Source organism: Chiloscyllium punctatum, chromosome 3 (assembly GCF_047496795.1).
Source record: "Chiloscyllium punctatum isolate Juve2018m chromosome 3, sChiPun1.3, whole genome shotgun sequence".
Lineage (NCBI taxonomy): Eukaryota > Metazoa > Chordata > Chondrichthyes > Orectolobiformes > Hemiscylliidae > Chiloscyllium > Chiloscyllium punctatum.
The window spans coordinates 62,579,604-62,599,672 of record NC_092741.1 but is presented as its reverse complement, the minus strand read 5'-3'; the positions used below and the strand labels follow the sequence as shown (position 1 = coordinate 62,599,672).

General features: G+C 37.9%; 1 protein-coding gene across 7 annotated transcripts; it reads left to right on the top strand.

The window, feature by feature from the left end:
* The first annotated feature begins 30 nt into the window (after positions 1-30).
* On the top strand, positions 31-18,836 carry mtfr2 (mitochondrial fission regulator 2). 7 transcript variants are annotated; one of them, XM_072554194.1, is made up of 8 exons: positions 31-107; positions 2,033-2,168; positions 2,466-2,570; positions 7,805-7,923; positions 8,802-9,016; positions 10,427-10,727; positions 10,811-10,991; positions 13,339-18,836. In XM_072554194.1, the coding sequence occupies exons 2-8, from the start codon at positions 2,106-2,108 to the stop codon at positions 13,621-13,623; spliced, it is 1,269 nt and encodes a 422-aa protein (XP_072410295.1). In that variant the 5' UTR covers positions 31-107; positions 2,033-2,105; the 3' UTR covers positions 13,624-18,836. The 7 variants fall into 7 exon arrangements, with proteins under 7 accessions (XP_072410295.1, XP_072410305.1, XP_072410270.1 ...); XM_072554204.1 differs by having other exon boundaries at positions 2,463-2,570; positions 10,499-10,727; XM_072554169.1 differs by having other exon boundaries at positions 2,463-2,570.
* Positions 18,837-20,069: the final 1,233 nt, after the last annotated feature.

Here is a 20,069-nt window from a genome sequence, read left to right as displayed (position 1 = left end):
GACTGAGTCAAAAGGACCAACCAGGCGGCACCTTACTTGGGGGTGGGTTTTTTTTTCAGTTAATCACGAGACATTTGAATGTTTGGTGGAAGAAGGTGCAACAGGAGGTGAGAGAGGTACAATGACAGGAACTAAGGAGAATGGGAGAGGTAGTAGGGAAGATGATGAGATGAGATGAGATGAGATGAAGGGAGGAAAAGTGGGAAAGGGAGAAGAAGTGGGAAAAGGAGACTGGGATCGTGGAAGGGGAAGTGTGGGACGGAACGAGGGTGTGGGAGGGATCTAACTAGGTCTTCCAGATATGATAAACTTAACATGTTGATTATTGTAAAAAAAACTTAAAACATCATTGTCTTCTATCGCTTGTTAGGTTTATTGCAATAAACAAAACCTCGCACTTCCTTCCTTTTGTTGACAGATACAGGGGTATACCTCCACCTGTTGAGTTACCTTCGCCATTCACTTAGACTATGACTGATTATCTATCTAAATGTCAATTCCCTGCATTATTTCCACATTCCATAATGCCATTAATCTCCACAAATCTATTTGTCTTGAAGTTGCTCAATGGATTGGATGAATAGTCAAGGTCTTTTCCCCAGGGTCGGGGAGTTCAAACCTAGATGTTTAAGATGAGAGGGGAAAGATTTAAAAGGGACCTAAGGGATAACTTTTTGTATGCAGAGGGTGATGTTTGTTTGTGTGGAATCAGCTGCTGGAGGCTGGTACAATCACAAGATTTAAAAGGCACCTGAATGGGTACATGAATAAGACTGGTTTAGAGGGATTTGAGCCAAATGGGACCAGATTAATTTAGGATATCGGGTCAGCATAGACGAGTTGGACCGAAGGGTCTGTTTCTGTGCTGTATATCTATGACTCTATGGTTAAGTATCCTGTATCCTCCTCACAACTTGTAATCTCACCCACTTCAGGTTGATGGGCAAAATTGTAAATGATACAATTTCTCTTTTAAAACTGTAGTTTTTTTCTTCAGCTGATCTTCATTTTAAAATTAACCTGTTTAGAAATGTTATTTAGCAATTTAGCATGGTCAGTCCTCCTCACCTGCACATCTTTGGACTATGGGAGGAATCCAGAGCACCTGAAGGAAACCCGCACAGACATATGGAGAAGATACAAACTCCACACACAGTTACCAGGTCCCTGGTCTCCTCCCAGAACCTTGACACTGTGAGGTAGCAGGGCTAACCACTGAGCCACTGTGCTGCCTCTTATCTTTTGAATGGTAAAAGTAGATTCAAAGAGCCAAAAGCCTAGTCCAGCTCTTGTTTCTTTCACAAACAAAATAAATTTCTGGAAGAACTCAGCAGGTCTGGTCCCATCTGTGAAGAGAAAGTAGAGTTAATGTTTCGAGTCCAGTGATTCTTCATCAGAGCCTTATTTCTTACATTCTAGCTGATTGAGACTCTACCACTTGGGGAACCATGTGACCCGACCCCCCCCCCCCCCCCCCCCCCCCGAAAGCAACTATTAGCAGAGGTGCAGAGGTTCCAGTTACAAATGTTGACATTGAATTAATAACTTTTTTAAATTGTTCAAGCAGGAAATAAGATTTGCAGACAGAGCTTTGGAGTGGGTGAGGTTTGAGCCTAGGTCTCCTGGCTCAGAGGTGGGTAAATTACCACTGCACCACGATATATGCTGTAGCTTTTTAAGTCTTACCAGGTGGCATTTTAGCGGTGTAGTTTCTGATTGCGTATGAACATATACAAGAAAAAAATGCACAGTTCAGTATTATAATTTTGCTTCTATGAAGACTAGAGTCAGGTTGTCAGAATGTGATAGATACTGTTCTTATCTGGCACTCAGGTCTGTATGATTAATGAGGGTTTAATTGTTGCTTAAATATATTATCAAAATGGTTTAGTCAGGGCTTAGTACTCTTAAAAAGGGACATTTGGGACTGAATTCTTCCAAACATTAACATGAGATTTTTATAATCATTCACTTGCTGTAATAATTTTCTTACAAGTTTTAGGCAAAGATTGTTGTTTTTCTTCCTTTATAGTATTTTATCTGCATTTGGTCCTGGTAATTAAATGTGAATAAAGAAATGTTCAGTGTTGACTACGCTACACTAGATGTCTCGCCTGCTAAATTTTATTTGTGAATTGCTGGAATACTTTGGGATATCATCTGACTTGGTAAGTTCACAAAATTCTTGAGTTTGATTGTAATTGGGGCTTGATTGTTAAATGTGCGTAAGAGAAATAGATGTAAAATATTGAAGCAGAGGTGACTTGATCGTACTGTTTAAGTGTGTATCTCATTTTACTCATAAAACTAACTTTAGAGTATTATAACAGTCTTAAAATGGCAGATTGCAAAACTTTTTTGGCTATAGTAAAATCAATGCTTTTAAACATTGTAGCATTTTTAATGCTTTGCAATTAAAACAAAAATTTTATATAACTGTGCCCATTTGTATTTTTTTAAAGCAGCTTTTCCAGCAATGGCAAAGCAAGCCATATGGACAGACTCGGAGTATTGTTCGAAGGATAGGATCATTACTTCCTTTGAATCATTGGCCTAGGGTCTGTTTTCAGGTCAGATAAGCATTAAAATAATTGTATGAAAATTGCCTGTCTTTAAACATTTTTGTCTTAGATCTTAGTAATATTTTCACATTTCAACATTATTTCGAAAGTTTTGCTAGTTTTATAAGCTGACAGAAGTGTCAATTTCTTCATCTTCCAATGTCCGTAAATATTTTTAAATTTAAGACGTGCGCCTGAGAATTTTCCAGATTTTATGATTGTAGTTTTGTGATGTATTATTTCCTACCAATCTTGTCTCCCTTTTTAATTTTGCTCTTTCATAGAATTTGGGCATTGCTGGAAAGCCTAACATTTCTTGGCCATCCTTAAATGCCCCGAGAAAGTGATGGTGAGCCACTTACTAAACCACTGCAGTTTATATGGTTCAAGTACGCCCTCTATTACTGTCAGGAAGGGAATTCTAAGATTTTAATCCAGTGACAGCGACAAACAAAAGTACACAGGCAGTGCTCGCCATCACCTTCTCCAGGACAGTTAAGATGCACAATAAACACTGGTCTAACCAGCAACTCTGACATCCCGAGAACAAATAATTAAAAAAGAGAATCTTGGTTGTGCTGCTGAGAAACATTATTTTAAATAAAACAACTTTAGATGAATGGTGTGTTTCCATACAAATTACGTTAAAGCTTCGAGTTAGGTTCCTTGGAATATTGTCTTTTTGCAACCAAGAAAATGTATAGGTTATCCAGCTGTACTAAGCATGTGAATTCTTCACAGAAATAGTGAGCATAATAAATCACAGCATGTGACAAAAATGTGCATTTATAGTTGACAGGTGAGTAAATTGCGTCACTCTCTTTACAACAGCAGGCTCGTTATCACCATTTGCTGGACATTTGTTATTCCTTTGTCTGTCTGTCTGTTCAGTAGTGTTATTACACACTGCTGGTGCAGATGCTACTTGAACTCACGCCTCCTGGTTCAGGGGTAGGGATACTACCATTACGCCACAAGGGTCCTGTAAAACCCTTTGTTTTTGTTTCGCCTCTTTTTCTAATTATGCATCTCTGGAGCAGGTGGAACTTGACCCTGGGCCTCCCAGTCCAGGTGTAGGGCTATTACCATTGCTGCACAAGTGGGGCCAAGACTTAAGGAACTACAAAGGAGAAAAGACTCTGATGTAGTTATCTACAAATATTAGAGCAGAAGCCAGGATGTGTGGGGAGAAATAAATCAGGAGATAGAAAAGGCATGTAAGAAAGGCGCTATTACAATAGTTAAAAATCAGACAACAGGTTATTATTTGGAAGGTTTATTTGGAAGCATTAGCTTTTGGAGTGCTGCTTCTTCATCAGGTAGCTGTGAAAGTGCTCCAAAAGCTAGTGCTTCCAAATAAACCTGTTGGACTATAACCTGGTGTTGTGATTTTTAACTTTGTCCACTGGTCCAACATCAGCTCCTCCACATCGTGACTATTACATTAATTAAGGGGGACTTCAATATGTGGGTGGGATTGGGAAAATCACGTTGGTAGTGGATCCCAAGAAAAAGAATTTGTGGAATTTCTTTAAGATTTCTTTTTGAGCAGCTTGTGGTAGAGTTCACGAGTGAACAGGCAATTCTGGATTTGATCATGAGGCAGACTTGATTAGGGAGCTTAAGGTGAATGAACCTTTAGGGGACAGTGACCAGAATATGATAGCATTCACTCGGCAGTTTGAGATCTAACGGTATTTAATTGAGTAAAGCTAACTACAAAAACATGAGGAATGAGCTGGCTAGTGTTGATTGGAAGGGGAACCTAGCAGGGAAGACTGTGGAGCTCATGGCAGGGGTGTTTGGACGTAACTCAAGAGACACAGCAGAAATTCATTTCATAGAAGAAGAAACATAGCAAGGGGGAGATGAGGCAACCTTCCTGACAAGGCAAACCAGCGACAGCATTGCAACAATGTGGTGAAGATTATTGGGAAGCCTTTTAAAAACCAGCAGCTAAGGGGGGGATCAAGGTGAAATATGAGGGCGAACTCGCAAGATGTACAAAAGAAGAACTGCAAGTTTTTTTTAAGATATATAAAAGGTAAGGGAGTGGCAAAAGTGGAGATTGGACCACTGGGACATGAGTGGAGGAGTAATAATGGGGAAACAAATGCCAGAGGAATTGAATAGGTGCTTTGCATCAGTCTTCATGGTGGAAGACGCCAGCAGCATACCAGAACTTAAAGAAGGTCAGGGGGTAGAGGTGAGTGTTTTGGCCATTACTATGGAGAAGGCGCGTGGGAAATTGAAGAGTCTGAAGAGGATATATTACCTGGACTGGATGAACTATACCCAAGTTTTGAAGGAGATAGTTGAGGTAATTGTGGATGTATTGATGATTTTTCAGGAGTTAGGGATGATCCCACACGACTGGAAAAAGGATAATATAACACCCCTGTTTAAGAAGGAAGTTGGCAGAAGACAGAAACTGTAGGCCAGTTACCCTGATCTTGGTCATTGGTAAGATTTTCAAGTTCACAATGAAGTATTGGTTTGCGGATTACTTGGAAATGCATGGTAAAATGGGACTGAGCAAGCACAGCTTTGTCAGGGATTGATCATGCCTGACAAAACTGTTAGAATTCTTTGAGGAGATAATGAGCAAGTTAGACAAAGGAGAGTCTGTGGATGTGATCTAATTGGATTTCCAAAAGGTGTTTGTCAAGATGTTGCAAGGAGGCTGCTAAGTAAGAGCCCATGCTGTTAGGGGTAAGGTATTTGGCATGGATAGAGGATTGGCTGACTGGCAGAAGGCAGAGTGGGCATAAAGGGGTCTTTTTCAAGATAGCGGCAGTTGACTAGTGGAGCAATGCAGGGGTCAGTGTTCATGTTTTACAATACCAATCTGGATGAAGGAACTGAGTGCATCGTTGCTAAGTTTGCAGATGACACAAAGATAGGTGAAGGGGCAGGTAGCGCTGAGGAAGTGGGCAAACTAGGATTTGGACATGCAAGGAGAGTCAGCAAAGAATTGGCAGATAGAATACAATATGGGAAAGTGTGATGTTATGTAATTTGGTGTGTAAGAACAGAGGTGTGCACTGTTGGAAGAACTAGCATCGATGGGCATAGCTTGAGTGAAGGGACAATCCTTTAGAACTGAGATGAGGAGGAATTTCTTTAGCCATAGGGTGGTGAATCTTTGGAACTCGTATTGATGCAGAAGAACATGGAGGCCAAGTCATTGAGTGGAAAGACCGAGGTTGGCTTACTAATCAAGAACCGATCAAGGGTTACAGGAAGAAGGCAGGAGAATGGGATTGAGAAATATATTGGCTGTGATTCAATGGCAGAGCAGACTGTGTGGGCCAAATGGCGCAATTCTGCTCCTTTCCGTTTGAGTCTTTTATGAGTCATATCTCCATTACCGTCAAAGCATCCTATTATCATATAGCTATCTGCACTTGTAGCTCATCCAATCTTATTTATATTCACATAATTGCATAGTAAACTTATTTCATATCTTATTTAATTTCCACTCATTTTGACCCTGTGTAACATCTTGCAAGTTTCTACATTCGCACTGTCTGTCTGCCTGAATTCTGTGTATAACTTGTTTTTCCTTGATAATACTTCCTTTTCCCCCACACCCCTGCCAAGTTAACAACGAAAAGGTTAATTATTTTCAATTTATTCTCTGGTTGATAATTCACTGAGTAGTGTGAATAGTTTTCCTGATTTATTACAGCCCTTCCAAATTTTGAACATCTCCATCAAATCTTCTCCTCTTTGTTCTCATATGCTCCAGTTCCATTGGGCTAAATTTTTTTGTATTTTGTTTCAGGGAGTTCTATGGACAGCTTCGATCTGTAAACCCTGGTGACATTTCTGGTTCAATTCTCTGCTTCTTACCTTATTTATAATGCATCCCGCCTCCATGGTACCACTTGCATAACCTTGTGCCCATCAGAGATAGAAGTGCTTGCCAGTGCAGGGACTTTATGGCAGCATGCATCCCGCTGCACACATTGTTGAAATGCTGCAAGCCAGGCACTACCCTTAGTATTTTGCTGTACAATTCCAAATGACATGACTGAGGGAGACAAGTTGCCACCCTGCTTTGCAAAGACCATGGCACCAGACACATCTAGCCTGATCTATATAGCCATCTGAGTCAGTGTGGTATCTAAGGTCTGGAGGATCTCACAGCAATGCCTCAAGCAAGTTAAGGATTGTCTGTGCTCCTCATGGGTAAATGCCACCATTTTCTTTCTACTACCTCACACTCAAAGTCCGCCACTGCACCCACCTCCCATGAAACTTCATGGTCTACCACTCTCACTATTGCTGTGAGGATAGTCCTTCTTTCCCTGTGAGGAGACGGAGCTAAGTACACCTGGCTAAACCCTAACTGAACACCAGTGAGCAGGTTATTGCTTTGTAGCATTGCTTCATTCCATTGTTTTGCTAATAATTGAGAGCTTGATAACCCCTTTGAGCTGTCAATGAAACTGTGAACTTGGAAACCGTGATGAGAGTTATAGGTAGTGGAAAGCAACCAAGCGTTCATAAACAGTCCTGAGGCAAATGTCAACAAGCAGCTATTGTAAATGTTAGAATAATTTTTTTCTTTCACTCATACGGGTAGGATTTTTTAGTTTAAATTTTAAAGGACTGTAGTTTTAACTTGCTTATTACTGACCTTATCTGCCAAATGCCTACTTCTCCACCTATTTTCTAAGTTTATATTTTGTACATTTCAAGGATCATGACTTCTGCTTCATAACCCATAGTGTGTGTTATGAATTTAAGGTCTTTTCTGCAGAAAACTTGGGGTCTCTTTGAATTCAGGTTCAGGTTTGCTTCATTGAAGCTTTACCTAAGTTTGCAAGTCAAGTTGAAGGGCCTAAAAATAAGTGATTAACAGCTAGGATTTGGGAGTCTTTGAATTAGGCTGTTTTGCAACATTAAAAGTTCAGCACTAGTAGCTTCTGTTTTTTGTAAAACTGCTACGTAAGCAGAACCCCACCCCACCCCGCCTCAAATCCACCCAGCAGAACATCCTTTGTTTGCAGTTGATGGATATAGAGTAGTAATGTAATTTATTTCTGGAAATTCACTTTTGCAGGTCACTGTTTGATTTTGGAGTATTTTGGCAAACCCCTGTTAAGTTGATTTCAGTACGAGTGCTTATTACTTGTTGACGTTTTTGAAATTTATCTTTCATCACCTTTATGTATCTTGTTTGTAAATGCATATGTAATTAAATTTAATTGATATAACATTTTGCCATTTTATAGCTCTTAGAAGGACTAAATGTGGCTGACTCTTGTAACTATAGCTGTAAACCTACAGTTCCATCTCTGGCTGATGTATTATGGATTGCTGATGATGATGGTGAAGCTTTCACTCGCTTTAGGTGTGTAAACATACTCTAGCTTCCTTAATGTATGTATATTTACACATTGTTTTTTTTTTCGTCTGTCCATAGTGTCCTTTGAGAGATTGGTAATCATACAAATGTGGCACTCCTTAGAGCTAAGAATGTGCTGCCAGAACTTTATGGATGTGTAGAATTTACTTCTATTTATGTAAATTCACATAATAATCAAAATAATATTGGGCCAAGCTGAAATATTCTTTTAAAATAGGCTTATCAAGAGAATCTCCCAGTCTTAGTGCTTGCCATATGTGTATTGGAAGTATTTTGGAAATTGGTTTTCAAACTGGTCACTTTATGAATATGCCTTCTGTGGCCATCAAGTGAGACTTGAACCCAAAGCTTGTGCCTCAGAGAGAGAGTGAAGAGCATGGACAAGGGAGCCTAACTTTTAAAGTGAAAGGCAGCAAGGTTCGTCTGGATTTGAGGGGGAAACAATTTCACGCAGAGAGTGTTGGAAATCAGTCTGCAAGGCAAGTTGAGGTGGGAAATCTCACAGCCTTTAAAATGTACTTGGATGAACACTTCAACTGTCATAATGTCTAAGGCAATGGGTCAAGTGATGAAAAATGAGGCTAGCGTAGATCTTTTGGTGCAGATTTAATAGGCTGAAGGGCCTCTTCTGTACTGTATGGTTCTATGCTGCCTCAAAGCAATGCAATCACAAAATGGAAACATCAGTTACCATCTTTCATAAAACGTTTTGACAAGATCTAGCTCACTACAGTGTAATATTAATAAAGGCTGTTGAGTAATTAATGGTTAGACCATTATATCCAAGACAAATTGTGGAATGAAAATGTTTAAAACCTGATGAGTACAAAAGACTTGATTTGATCTTTGTTTTTTTTTTAAAGGAATGAAGTTCGCCCTCCCAAAGCTGAACAGGTAATCAGCCTGAAGCAAGAACGATGCACACCAATGATGTTGCTAAATTATCCAAAAAATGGGAATAATACATCAAATGAAAATGCCTTGAATAAAATATCTCAACTTGAAGATGAGTTATCTCGTCTGAGGTCTCAAATTGCTATGCTTATTACACTGCAGGATCAAAGATCGGGTACTCCTGGTAAGTTTTATGGACAAAAGTTGTGTGCATTTATGTAGGATCTTTGGGTGTAAGCTTGCATTTATTTGGGACCCTTAATGATATCTAGATGTACCAAAATGCTTCACAGCCAGTGAAGCATTCAATAATAATCAATATGTTGATCACTGCAAAAAATCTTTTTGTTGACGGAAAACTAATTTCAGCATCAAAGGTAAGGAGGCTTTGCAAAACTGCTTTATGTAAAGCAGGAAATACTTTTTTTTTCAATGCATATTAATGAAATATGACAGACCTTTCAAGAGATTTTTGATTAGACTGTACCTCGAATATCATGTTTTAGTTGTGATTACTGGGTCACAAGGGGTCACAGATTTTGAAGTTGGTTCAGAAAGAATAACCAGATTACAGTCAGAATGAGGATGGTTGAGGGCAAATTGAAGAAACATGGTCAGCTTTTCAAGACTAAAAGGAGAGCTCCATAGCAGCAAAGTGTATTGTTTTTGTACAAATGGTGATTCTGGAGCATAATTTCAAGTTTAAAAGTAAATTAAAGAGGGATATTAACCTTAATTCAAAAACAATTTAGGACTGATGTTGTTGGAATGTTCAATTATTCTATCTTTGATTATGTTTCATTGGACTATTTTTATGCTTAGTGATTCATTAGTTATGCCTGGAGTAATGACTCAGATCTTAGCAACTTGTTTCTCCTCATTTATTTTTCTAAGAGCTGAAGCATGGAGTAGACTGGAAGTGCAGGCTTTTGAGAAATCATTGTCAATACATTTCATTATACATGCACAGAATCTATCTGTTATTTCTGCTTTGCTTGGAGATATAAAATGTATAAGAAAATAGTGAACATAACAGGCAAATTTCTTTGCACAATGAGTAATCAATGTATGGAATGAACTTTACACAAATAAAAAGAAAAATATTGAAAACTTTTATGTAAGTGAATGTTGGGGCAACGAGGATTGTAAATTCAAATAGATAATTGGAATGGACTAAACACCTTATTGTATTCTATCTCTTTTGCAAAATGCTAACAATATAGGATGAAATACCTATGTTTAGTAAAACTTCCATGATGAAAGTAGGATTTTTCAAATGTATTTTTCAAACCTTCACATTGCAATCTTAGAAAATATTTTGCGCTTTTGAGCATAAGGATAAATAGGAAATGGCTAATGTATAAAATTAATTCCCCCATCAATCTCACCAAGGAACATATGGAAATTTGATCTAGTTGGTTCAGCAATCTTAATTGCACCTAGCTATTGACTGGATGTTTTATATTTCATTTGCTTTGTTTTTGTTGATCATAATCTCATATTAGGAATTTGTATTTCAATATTTCAGCATTATTCAGGATAAAATACTCCCTATGCTTAACTCAGTTGGGACTAACTGGCTTTCACATTTCAGGTACGCCTGCTATTTCCATTCCTCCTCCAAAGCTAACATCCACACCATTTGGTGCTTTGTGTGATCCATCAGGGAATGCCCTACCTCCTCCACCTCCGCCGCCTCCTCCACCTCTGCCAATGTCAACGGCTAAGAACAGTGCTGCATCATCTAGTAATCTTGGTGAAGAATCCCAAGCTATGAAAAGCAATCCTGGTCATGTAACCATCAAATCAAAGCTCACGGAAAACTTACCAAATCCCTTCAACATGATGGATGTCTTGAAGGACATGCAGAATGTCAAATTAAAAGTAGTAGCAAGGTAAATGTTTTTCTCTTTCAAACTGTTGGAATGGAAACCTTTTGTGCATTTGGCGTGTTTTGACAATATTCTGATTTATAAAGGTCACCTGGTGGAACACCCATGAGGAAGAAACCAGCAATAAAGACACTTGTCTCTGATCCAGCAGCGCTGATTGCAGATGCTTTAAAACGCAAGTTTTCACACAGATACATGAATGATTCTTCTGATTATGAAAATGAGCCATTTGACTTCTCTCCACTGTCAAGTCCAGAAACTTCAAAGGTATGTTAGTTCTTGGGAAGCGGTGAAATGTTGAAGTTCCTTAGTGTATTTTCCAAAGTTTTGTGTTACATGGTAGTTTAGAAAGAAAAATTGAACAGTTTAGTTCCATAACTTGACATTTGTGAGATCATTCTAAATTATATGGCAATTTCTTGATGTAGGGTCACAATGTTAACCATTTCTCCACAAAAGCTGGCAAATGTGCTATATATTTTGTTTTTATTTCATTTCCAAAATCTGCAGTAGTTTGCTTTGGTGAAGTCTTTTGGAAGTTCTTTCATAGTAATGAGTGTTGCTATGTAGATAATCCAATTTGATTTTGGATCTCTTAATCGCTAAGTTTTTTTTATCGTCCCCATACAGAGTTGATTGGATACCCCAGCTGCCCTCAGGCACATCTTGGAATTAGTGGCCTTGCATTTGGCCCCCAATTTCCATATTTCTAGTGCTAACCTCCTAGGCTTGCATATTATCTGAGCTTTAAAACAAAAAGATGTTTTGAAATTTTTTCTGTAGAATTGATTACAATGTATTTTGATTTACATTTTGTGCACAATTTTTAAACTTAAAGATTTAACTGACTAAGAAATGAAAATGTTCATCTTTTTTGGTTTTTGTTTATACCACCGGTCTGCTTCTGTATGGGGATTCCTTAGTGCCAACAAAATTAGCAATGAGTTATCTTACAAAGTTTTCTGCACATTTTCATAATCAGAAGAATAATTCATTCTTGAAAAAATACTAGAAAACTGGTATAAATATAATTTAAAGAAGTTGACATTTCTAGGAGCACGTTTTTTTAAAAACGTTCTTTTATCTATGCAAGTTATTTGACTTGGTGCATGGATATGTGCTTTTAGGTTATTAGATAAAGTAAGTTAATCAGCATTATTCCAAGCTAGACAGCTAATTCAGCTAGAATAGGGATTCTCTTCAGCTAAGATATGGTTCAGGATAACTTATTAACATGTAATGCACTAGACATTGTGGCAAAGTGGCAGTGAGTATGAGAATGGAATGGCAATTCCTCAATGAACAGGGTGATTAGAGAACGGAGTCCTTTTTGCAATAAATATTTGAAGAGGCAAAGAATTAAAGACTACAGGAAATAGTAAAGAGCATTTGAGCAGGGATAATGTCTATAAAGTAATAAAACATTGTAAAGAAACTCATGAGCATGTGCATTGAAGTGTACCAAAATATTTGCTTCAATATCTTAATGCCTTTTTTGCCCTCTTTCCTCTCTAGTTTGGCCAACATGACCTGAAGCCCAAGAAACAAAATATCTTGACTCATCAAATATTGTAAACAAGAGTTTGATGACTCTTCATATCTGTTATGTATACTGGAAAAGAACTGGCAGCAGTGTGCAATTGTAATGGACATAATAGTTGATACTTGTTTACAATAATTCCCATTTGTAAATTATCCACCCAGATAAAATACTTTTCTAGTGGAAGGTTAAGTCAAGATATTGTACATTTTAAATTGGATTATTTTTGTTAGTTTCTCTACTATTTGTGAAACTACTCTTTTTTTAAAAAAGATTTTATATTTCTCTCAAAATAGCAAATTGTTAATATGCGAAAGTAACAGACCCAAATTTGTTTGGACGATTATTTTGGTGCACTGAATATTATGTTTAATCGATGCATTTCTTTCTGCTTGGGATTGTTTATAAATTCTGAAACTGTTGAAGATTAAATCTTCAATCCTGTTTACAATGAAACAACATTTATTTAAAATATACTAGAGAAATCAGTGAACATAGTTCCAAAAAAGAGTCTAATCAAACTCAACATGTCTGTGAAGAGAGAAACAAGGTTGCTGTCAGACCTTCTGGGTTTCTCTAGCACTTTACTTTTTTTTTTAATCTTGAGCATTCAGTCAGAGGTGGGTGAGGCTGTACCAGAATTATGACGGTTGAGTCAAGTAAGTGATGTTAAAATGTATTTTGCAACACTGAGATTTCAGATTCCGTTAGTTTGCTGATGTTAAAGCTAAACAACATTAAACAGGGCAACTTTACATGAGGATTTATTGTACTGACCTTCTGTCATTTGTGACCTCCATGTTGTCCAAGTAATAACCATATCATTTCTCATCAAAGCTATGTGATAGTTTGAGTCACTGACAGTATCCTCTGCAAGATCGAAGACAATGACTCCACCTTGTAATGATTTTCAGAGCTTCCAAATGTCAGATTCAGATCTGTGACATTTAGTATATTAATGGAGGAATTACATTAGGGCTCAGTACATTGGAAAGCAGTATTCTTGCTTTGGTTTCAATCTATCCTCAAAAACCACGTCTGCCATCATAGTGGGTTACTTGTGTTCACCAACAGGGAACAGGAATGGAATTTCTACAAAAGAAAGAACGACTGGAATGGTTGCAAAAAGTTGAAGATTTGACTCCATTTCAACTGCGAGTTCTAGGGTTTGCACTATACCAGGGTGCATATTCTACTCTTTTTTTGGTTTTCTTGCTACCTGCACATGTAACCAACTGCAATCAAGATAAAGTATTTGCATTTGAAGAGGAAAAGGCAAGGACTGGAGAGACCACAAGTCAAAAGTTTGAACATGGGGAAATACCACACACCATCGAGAGGACATCAGAGCTGTTGTAGATACCATTTGATTTTTGCCACGCAGAATTAAAGATTGTGACAGATGGCACCAGCAGATTTTTAAATTTACTCCTGGGTAATGAGTGTTGCTGGCTGCCTGCATTTATTGCCCATTTCTAGTTGCCCTTGAGATGGTGGTGGTGCGCTGCCTTATTGAGTTGCTGCAGTCCATGTGTTTTAGGTAGACCCATAGTGCTGTTAGGGAGGGAATTATTATTGTCATATGAAAAATGATGCTTTGGCATTCTATGTGGTCAGTAGTGTTTCTGCCTTTTGCTCTGTGCCGGCATCTAGTGTGACTATTGCCATTATCGAGAAACCAAGAACAAAGTAACTATTGGCTAATTAAGGGATTCATTCACACCTTGCAGTAAGAATTCTGTTTAAATAATAGAATACGTTAACAGTTTCTGTCAAACTGCCAAATGAATTTTGCAACAGTTAAATGTGATTAACAATTTGTGTGAAGAATTAATAACTCCAGGATTGAAAAAAAAACAGCCTTTTGAAATGTTATTTATTCTCTTGAGGCATGGGCTTTGAAGCAGTATTAATGGAACACGCGTGTCATCTGTGTGATATGATCCTACCTGAGAATGTTACCGGACAAGTGAGATTCCAGACTGAAATCTGGCTTGACAGATCTTGTTTTAGTTTTAATTAAGTGGTCTCTCACTAAAACATTAGCACATAATGCTGCTGATTTTGCTTTAACATCAAAACAGAAACTTACAAACAAAAGAAATGAAGATAAAATACAGTAAGCCAAACTATACCACATTCAAAAAATTTTCAAGTCAGTAAAATTATAATGCCATCAATTTAAAGATTCCTTTATAATCCAATCACTCCAGTGGATATGAGCCTTGTCTGGTCACACTTTCCTGTTCAGCTGTTAAGTTTGAATACAATAGCCCTTGTTCAGATTCACTGGACTCAAAACATTTAATTGTTTTTTCTCTCTCTCTGCTGATGCTGCCCGACCTGCTGAATTTCTCCAGCAATTTCAGTTTTTATTTGTTTTAGATTTCCAGCATCTATATTCTTTGTTTTGTTCTAGGTTTTGGTCTAGGAAACCTTTTCTGATGTGCCTCCAGTGGATACTTACACTTGCATCCTTCCTGAAATACTGTGCACAGTACTCCTAGATGTGGTCCCACTCGTGCCCTGTGACACTAAAGCGTAACCTACGTACTTGTGTATTTAATTTCCCCTTGTGATAAATAGTAATATTCCAGTAGCTTTCCTAATTAATTGTGTCTTCATGCTAACCTTTGAAATTCATGCATGAGGACAGAGCAACCCTTCTGCAATCTCTGTTTAAATAATGTAACTTGTTTTATTCTTCCAAAATGGGTAATTGCACATTTCCCACATTATATTCATTTCCCCCTTTGTGCCCACTCATTAAACCTATCTGTATCTTTTGAGGCCCCTCTATGTCCTCCTCACAACCTACTTTTCTACCTACCCTTGTCATTAACAAAGTTCGAGCTAAATTTGTTTTCTTTTGCATGGACCTGGATGGCAGGGACTTCTAGAACCAGTTATCAAAGCTGGGAACAGCTTCAGCCACCAAGTGCTGTGTGTGGACCTTCAGCAGTTGTGTACATGCAGCTTATCGGGAATGTCACTGTTTTCAACTTTTTTATGCATAGATATTGCTTCAAACTCATAAACTAAATTTCAAATACATGTATGGTCATGCTGAAAGATCAATTTTATTCTCTGATTCAATTTGCTGGATTCAATGCCAAGCATTCCATGCATAAACTTCTCTTCCACTGATGTCAGCTTTACTTTAGATGTAGGCAGCACATCAAACTTCTTAAGCAAGTTTCATTGGCAAAAACATTGCGTTCTTTTATGGATTTTGCATTCAGAACCAACCAGTGAACAAAATGCGTATGATCCTTTGACTTTTTGTAAATATTTACCAAGTGTTGGGGCTCAAATTCAAGGGATTAGGTTGACTAATTTGTTGATAGATGCATTATACACATGTCACAAGTGGAAAAATGCATTATAATGCAATCACGTACTTCATACAGTCTTGGTATTGGTTGACATGAAGAATGGTCTGTAATTCTCTCATACTCAGTGCTCACAGGCTTTTGGAGTTTAAAAAAAATTACAGGACTGGTTTCAAAAATATTTAGACTTTTGCAAGAGAAAACTGAAGCAGCTTGTTTTCTCCCTTAAAACAATGTGAAAGTACAAATATCTTGGCAAGGATTTAATGCAAATTTCTACAACCCCAGCTATTGTTGTCTAGATTTGTAAAGTTGGAAAATACATAATTTAGTAAGTGTTAAGATTTGTAGCTCAAGTTGAGGTCCTGGATATAGGTTTGCTTGCTGAGCTGGAAGGTTTGGTTTTAGATGTTTCATCACTATATTAGGTAACATCATCAGTGAGTCTCCGGATGAAGCAGTGGTGGTATGACCCACTTTTTATTTGCACTTAGGTTTCCTTGGGTTGCCAGTGTCACTTGTGGTGATGTCATTTCTTTTTCTCAGGGGATGGTAAATGGGATCCAAGTCAGTGTGTTTGTTGATAGAGTTCCGGATGGAATGCCATGCTTCTAGGAATTCATGTGCGTGTCTCTGTTTGGCTTGTCCGAGGATGTGTTGTCCCAGTCAAAGTGGTGTCCTTCCTCATCCATATGTAAAGATACTAGTTTCTTTAGTATGTCCCACTCTCACTAGTATCTTTACATACATCCATGCATAATTTAAATTGCTCTTTCTCCAGGATTTAAGCTTGATTAGGAACACAATACGCTGTTGGGAAATCTACTGTGTATCAGGTCCGTTACTCCTCAGAATTTTCAGAACTGAAATGCCAGCAAGCTTTTGATCCATCCAGGTGCCTTTTAAATGTTGTAATTGTACTAGCCTCCACCACTTCCTCTGTTAGTTCATTCCATAGATGCACCACCCTTTGCATGCAAAAGTTGCACTTTGGGTCCCTTTTTTAAATTTTTCCCCACTCACCCTAAACCTATGCCATCTAGGTTGGACCCCCCTACCCGAGGGAAAATACTTTGTCTACTTTCCCTGTCCATGCCTAGGAAGGGTTTAGAGGCATATGGGCCACATTCTTGCAAATGGGACTAGATTAGTTTAGGGTATCTGGTTGGCATGGATGAATTGGACCGAAGGGTTTGTTTCTGTGCTGTACATCTCTATGATACGACTTGTCTTGGATATTTGGGAGATTAATTGCAGATTCCAAATATGAACCTCATTCCCAGTTTCCTGAAGTGCATTTTCTCAGATTACCTGAAGTATAAACGGCAGTGAGGATTGCACATGGAAATCTTCCTGATTTGCAAGACACTTCAAAACTAGGTGACATGTACCTGCTGAGCCTTTGAGAGATTGGATTTTTGTTTAATGAACAGTCACTTGAAAATTTCTGATGAAAATTGGTCACGTGCAAAGTATTTCTAAAGGACAAATGAACACATTTTTTCACCTTTTTATAATTTGCTTGTTCAGCATTAACAGAATTTCTTCTGTAACAGCTAATCTTATAACCATTTTTTCAGACTGGCTCTTTTTGATGTTCCCAGACCAATTTGGGTTAGGGTTGTCTGGAAAGGTTAGATTCTGAGAAAAATGCCAAATCATCTGTTTCTTACAGATCTCCAAGTGGTTCCATCTCAACCTATTTTTACTTGCAGATGTGTTCCAAAGAGTTTCACTCACACTTATTGTAGGAAGGATTGTATTTTATCACAGGGAATGTGTGGATATTTTTTCCACCTACCCAATGATGGTTGCTGTAGCGTAAATATTGCTGTGGAGCTTAACAGTAACAGCAGTTATAAGAGTCACAAACCATCCCATGTGATAAGCTGCCACTTTCCATCCTCCTTGAATTGCCTACAGCGTTGTGCATGGTTGGCTACCCTCCTCAAAGTCTGAGAGACATGTCAACGTGTGTGAATATATTGTGAGAGGCATGATTTTAAAGTAAGGTTGAGCTGCTTGTGAGAGGGTTGTTAATTTGTGGAATATGGCAGGTGGTTTCAAAACATTTTTTATTCTGTGGACCATGATGATCAAGTGAAATGTTTCAGGAGTGGCCCTTCCCTCTGAGATCATTTTCACATAGTGGGCAAGTGAGTGGTGCTAGAAGCTGGAAGTATAATCAATAAGCATGAGATAAATGTTTGATAGACAAGACACTCAGCGATTATAGAAAGTAGCTAAGAAAGCGGAGTTGAAATCATAATCTGACCAGCCATGATCTTGTTGATTGGTGAAGCAGCTAAATGGTCTTCTCCTACTCCTTAGTCTTCTAATCCAGTATTTATATTGTGTTCTTCTTGTCAGCCTTCCACTTTGTATCCTCTCTCAAACTAAGCTCAACCAAAACTCTGTTGTGGCAATCATGCAGAACAGGAAATGTAGTAAGGAGTCAAATGTGGAGCAGAATATAGTTTTTCATTAATTACCATTTGTTAGGATCAATTAACACCAATTAACAAGAAAGTTAATCCTTTTTAAGTAAGACATTATTTATTTGCAAGTTTTTTAAAAAAAAATCTGTAATTTAGTTTGCTGCCACTAGAGTGTGATCATTGACTTCAAAGATACCTGAGGGAGAAGCCTGCAGAAGCTGTTTTAGATGAAGACCAATGTGCCTTGTTTCGACCTATTATTTTTACACTATGCATTACAAATTACCAAACTACTCAGAACTGTAAATTGTCTACAATTTGGGAGAATAATGCATCAAAATGATTTATTATGGCATTACTGTCCATTCAGTGTTCAGATGGACATCTTTCCATCATCCCTGACCTTTTTGGAAGTGAACCCAGGAACCTGTTTATGGCATGAAATGTTTGTCCTACCATTTTATTAATTTCATAGTTAGAATCATGCTTTAGGTAGAAAGGTGTTCAGTGATTACTAACCCTTTAGAAAAGGATTCCTTCAATTCATGAGGCATGTTAGGGCACTGTGAAATACTCTAGAGCAAGTGAGTAAAAGGTGAATAAAAGGAATAAGACCGTTTTTGGATGCAAAACTGAATCAAAACCAAACCGCTCCAGAAAACTCTCTTGTTTACAAACTCCACAAACCATAGATACTATGCTGGTAAACATAACCCTTTGACTCTGAGACAGAATAAAGAACTGATTATAAAGTTTGTTTTATAATGTATTTTCAGAGACTGTAATAAAGCTTTTCTCAAAAGCTCTGACCTTTTAGCGATTAAATGTCACTAATGAGGTTTATAAAGCACTCAGTCTACTATTGATTTATGTTTGTCAAAATATAGCATCTCATTTTTAAATGAAAACTCCTAATTTTTAAAAGTTCATTCCATGTTTATGATATGTTGGGGTTGGCATTATTGATGTGTCCAGTAGTTCCACCAGTCTTTTGAAATTGCATCAGGCAGTCTTTTATGACATTTCCTTTATCTCATCCAATACTTTTCAGAAGGTTGTGAGGTTATATGTCTCGACTACTCTCCCAGGAATTGCATTCCAGACCCCTACCACCCTCTGTGGTGGTGGTGGTGGCGGGGCGAGTAAAGTTTTCCTCGTGCCCCTCTAAACCTCCTGCCTTTCACCTTAGATATGTGCCCCTAAGCATAAGAGAAGCTTTCTATCCACCCTGCCTATGTCCCTGACATAGCTGTGACATTTCTCCACTCAGCCTCTGCTCCAAAAAAAGCCTGAGCTTATCCAACCTGTCTTCATAGTTAAAGTGCTCCAAGCCAGGCAACCTGGCCAATCTCATTTGCATCCTCTCCCTTATAATCGCATCCTTCTTTACTGCAGAGAGCAGAACTGCACACAGTACTTCAGCTGTGGCCTTAACCAAAATCCTTTACAGCTCCAATATAACTTGTCTACTCTTATAATCAATACTTAACTGATAAAGACTTTGTTTAATTTACTTTTGAAAACATCAAAGGTATTTGCCTCAACCATTTCCTGTGGTAGTGAGTTCCACATTCTAACCTCTCTCTGATTAAAGACATTTCCCAAATGGATTTATTAATAATTATCCTGATTTGAAAATCACTAGTTTTGGATTCTTCCAAAAGTGAGAACATTCTTTTCATATGTTCACCAACATATTCATAATTTTAAAACACCCTTTTAGGTCACCTTCACGTTCTCCACACATCCCACCCTCTAAGAGAAAATAATTCTTCAATCACATAATTAATTCCTACATTCTGATGCCATCCTTGTAAATCTTTGTTCTTTATACTTTCTTAAATGCTTCAAGCATCTGATGAAGATGAGGAGGAATTTCCTTTCTGAGTCTTTAGATTTTCTTGCCATAGAGAGCTGTGGGGGCAGAAACCTTTTTTTTAATATTTAAGGTGAGATAGATTCCTGATCAGCAGCGGAATAATCAAGGGTTCCAGGGAAAGGGCAGGAAAGTAGATGTGAGCAATATTGGATTGGT

Bases quoted from the DNA above. Each gene is read 5' to 3' on its own strand.
- mtfr2 (XM_072554169.1), top strand. From the start codon at position 2,106: ATGTCTCGCCTGCTAAATTTTATTTGTGAATTGCTGGAATACTTTGGG. The intron at 2,169-2,462 runs GTAAGTTCACAA...ATTTTTTTAAAG, and splicing joins TTGGGATATCATCTGACTTG to CAGCTTTTCCAGCAATGGCA. The intron at 9,017-10,426 runs GTAAGTTTTATG...TTCACATTTCAG, and splicing joins TCAAAGATCGGGTACTCCTG to GTACGCCTGCTATTTCCATT.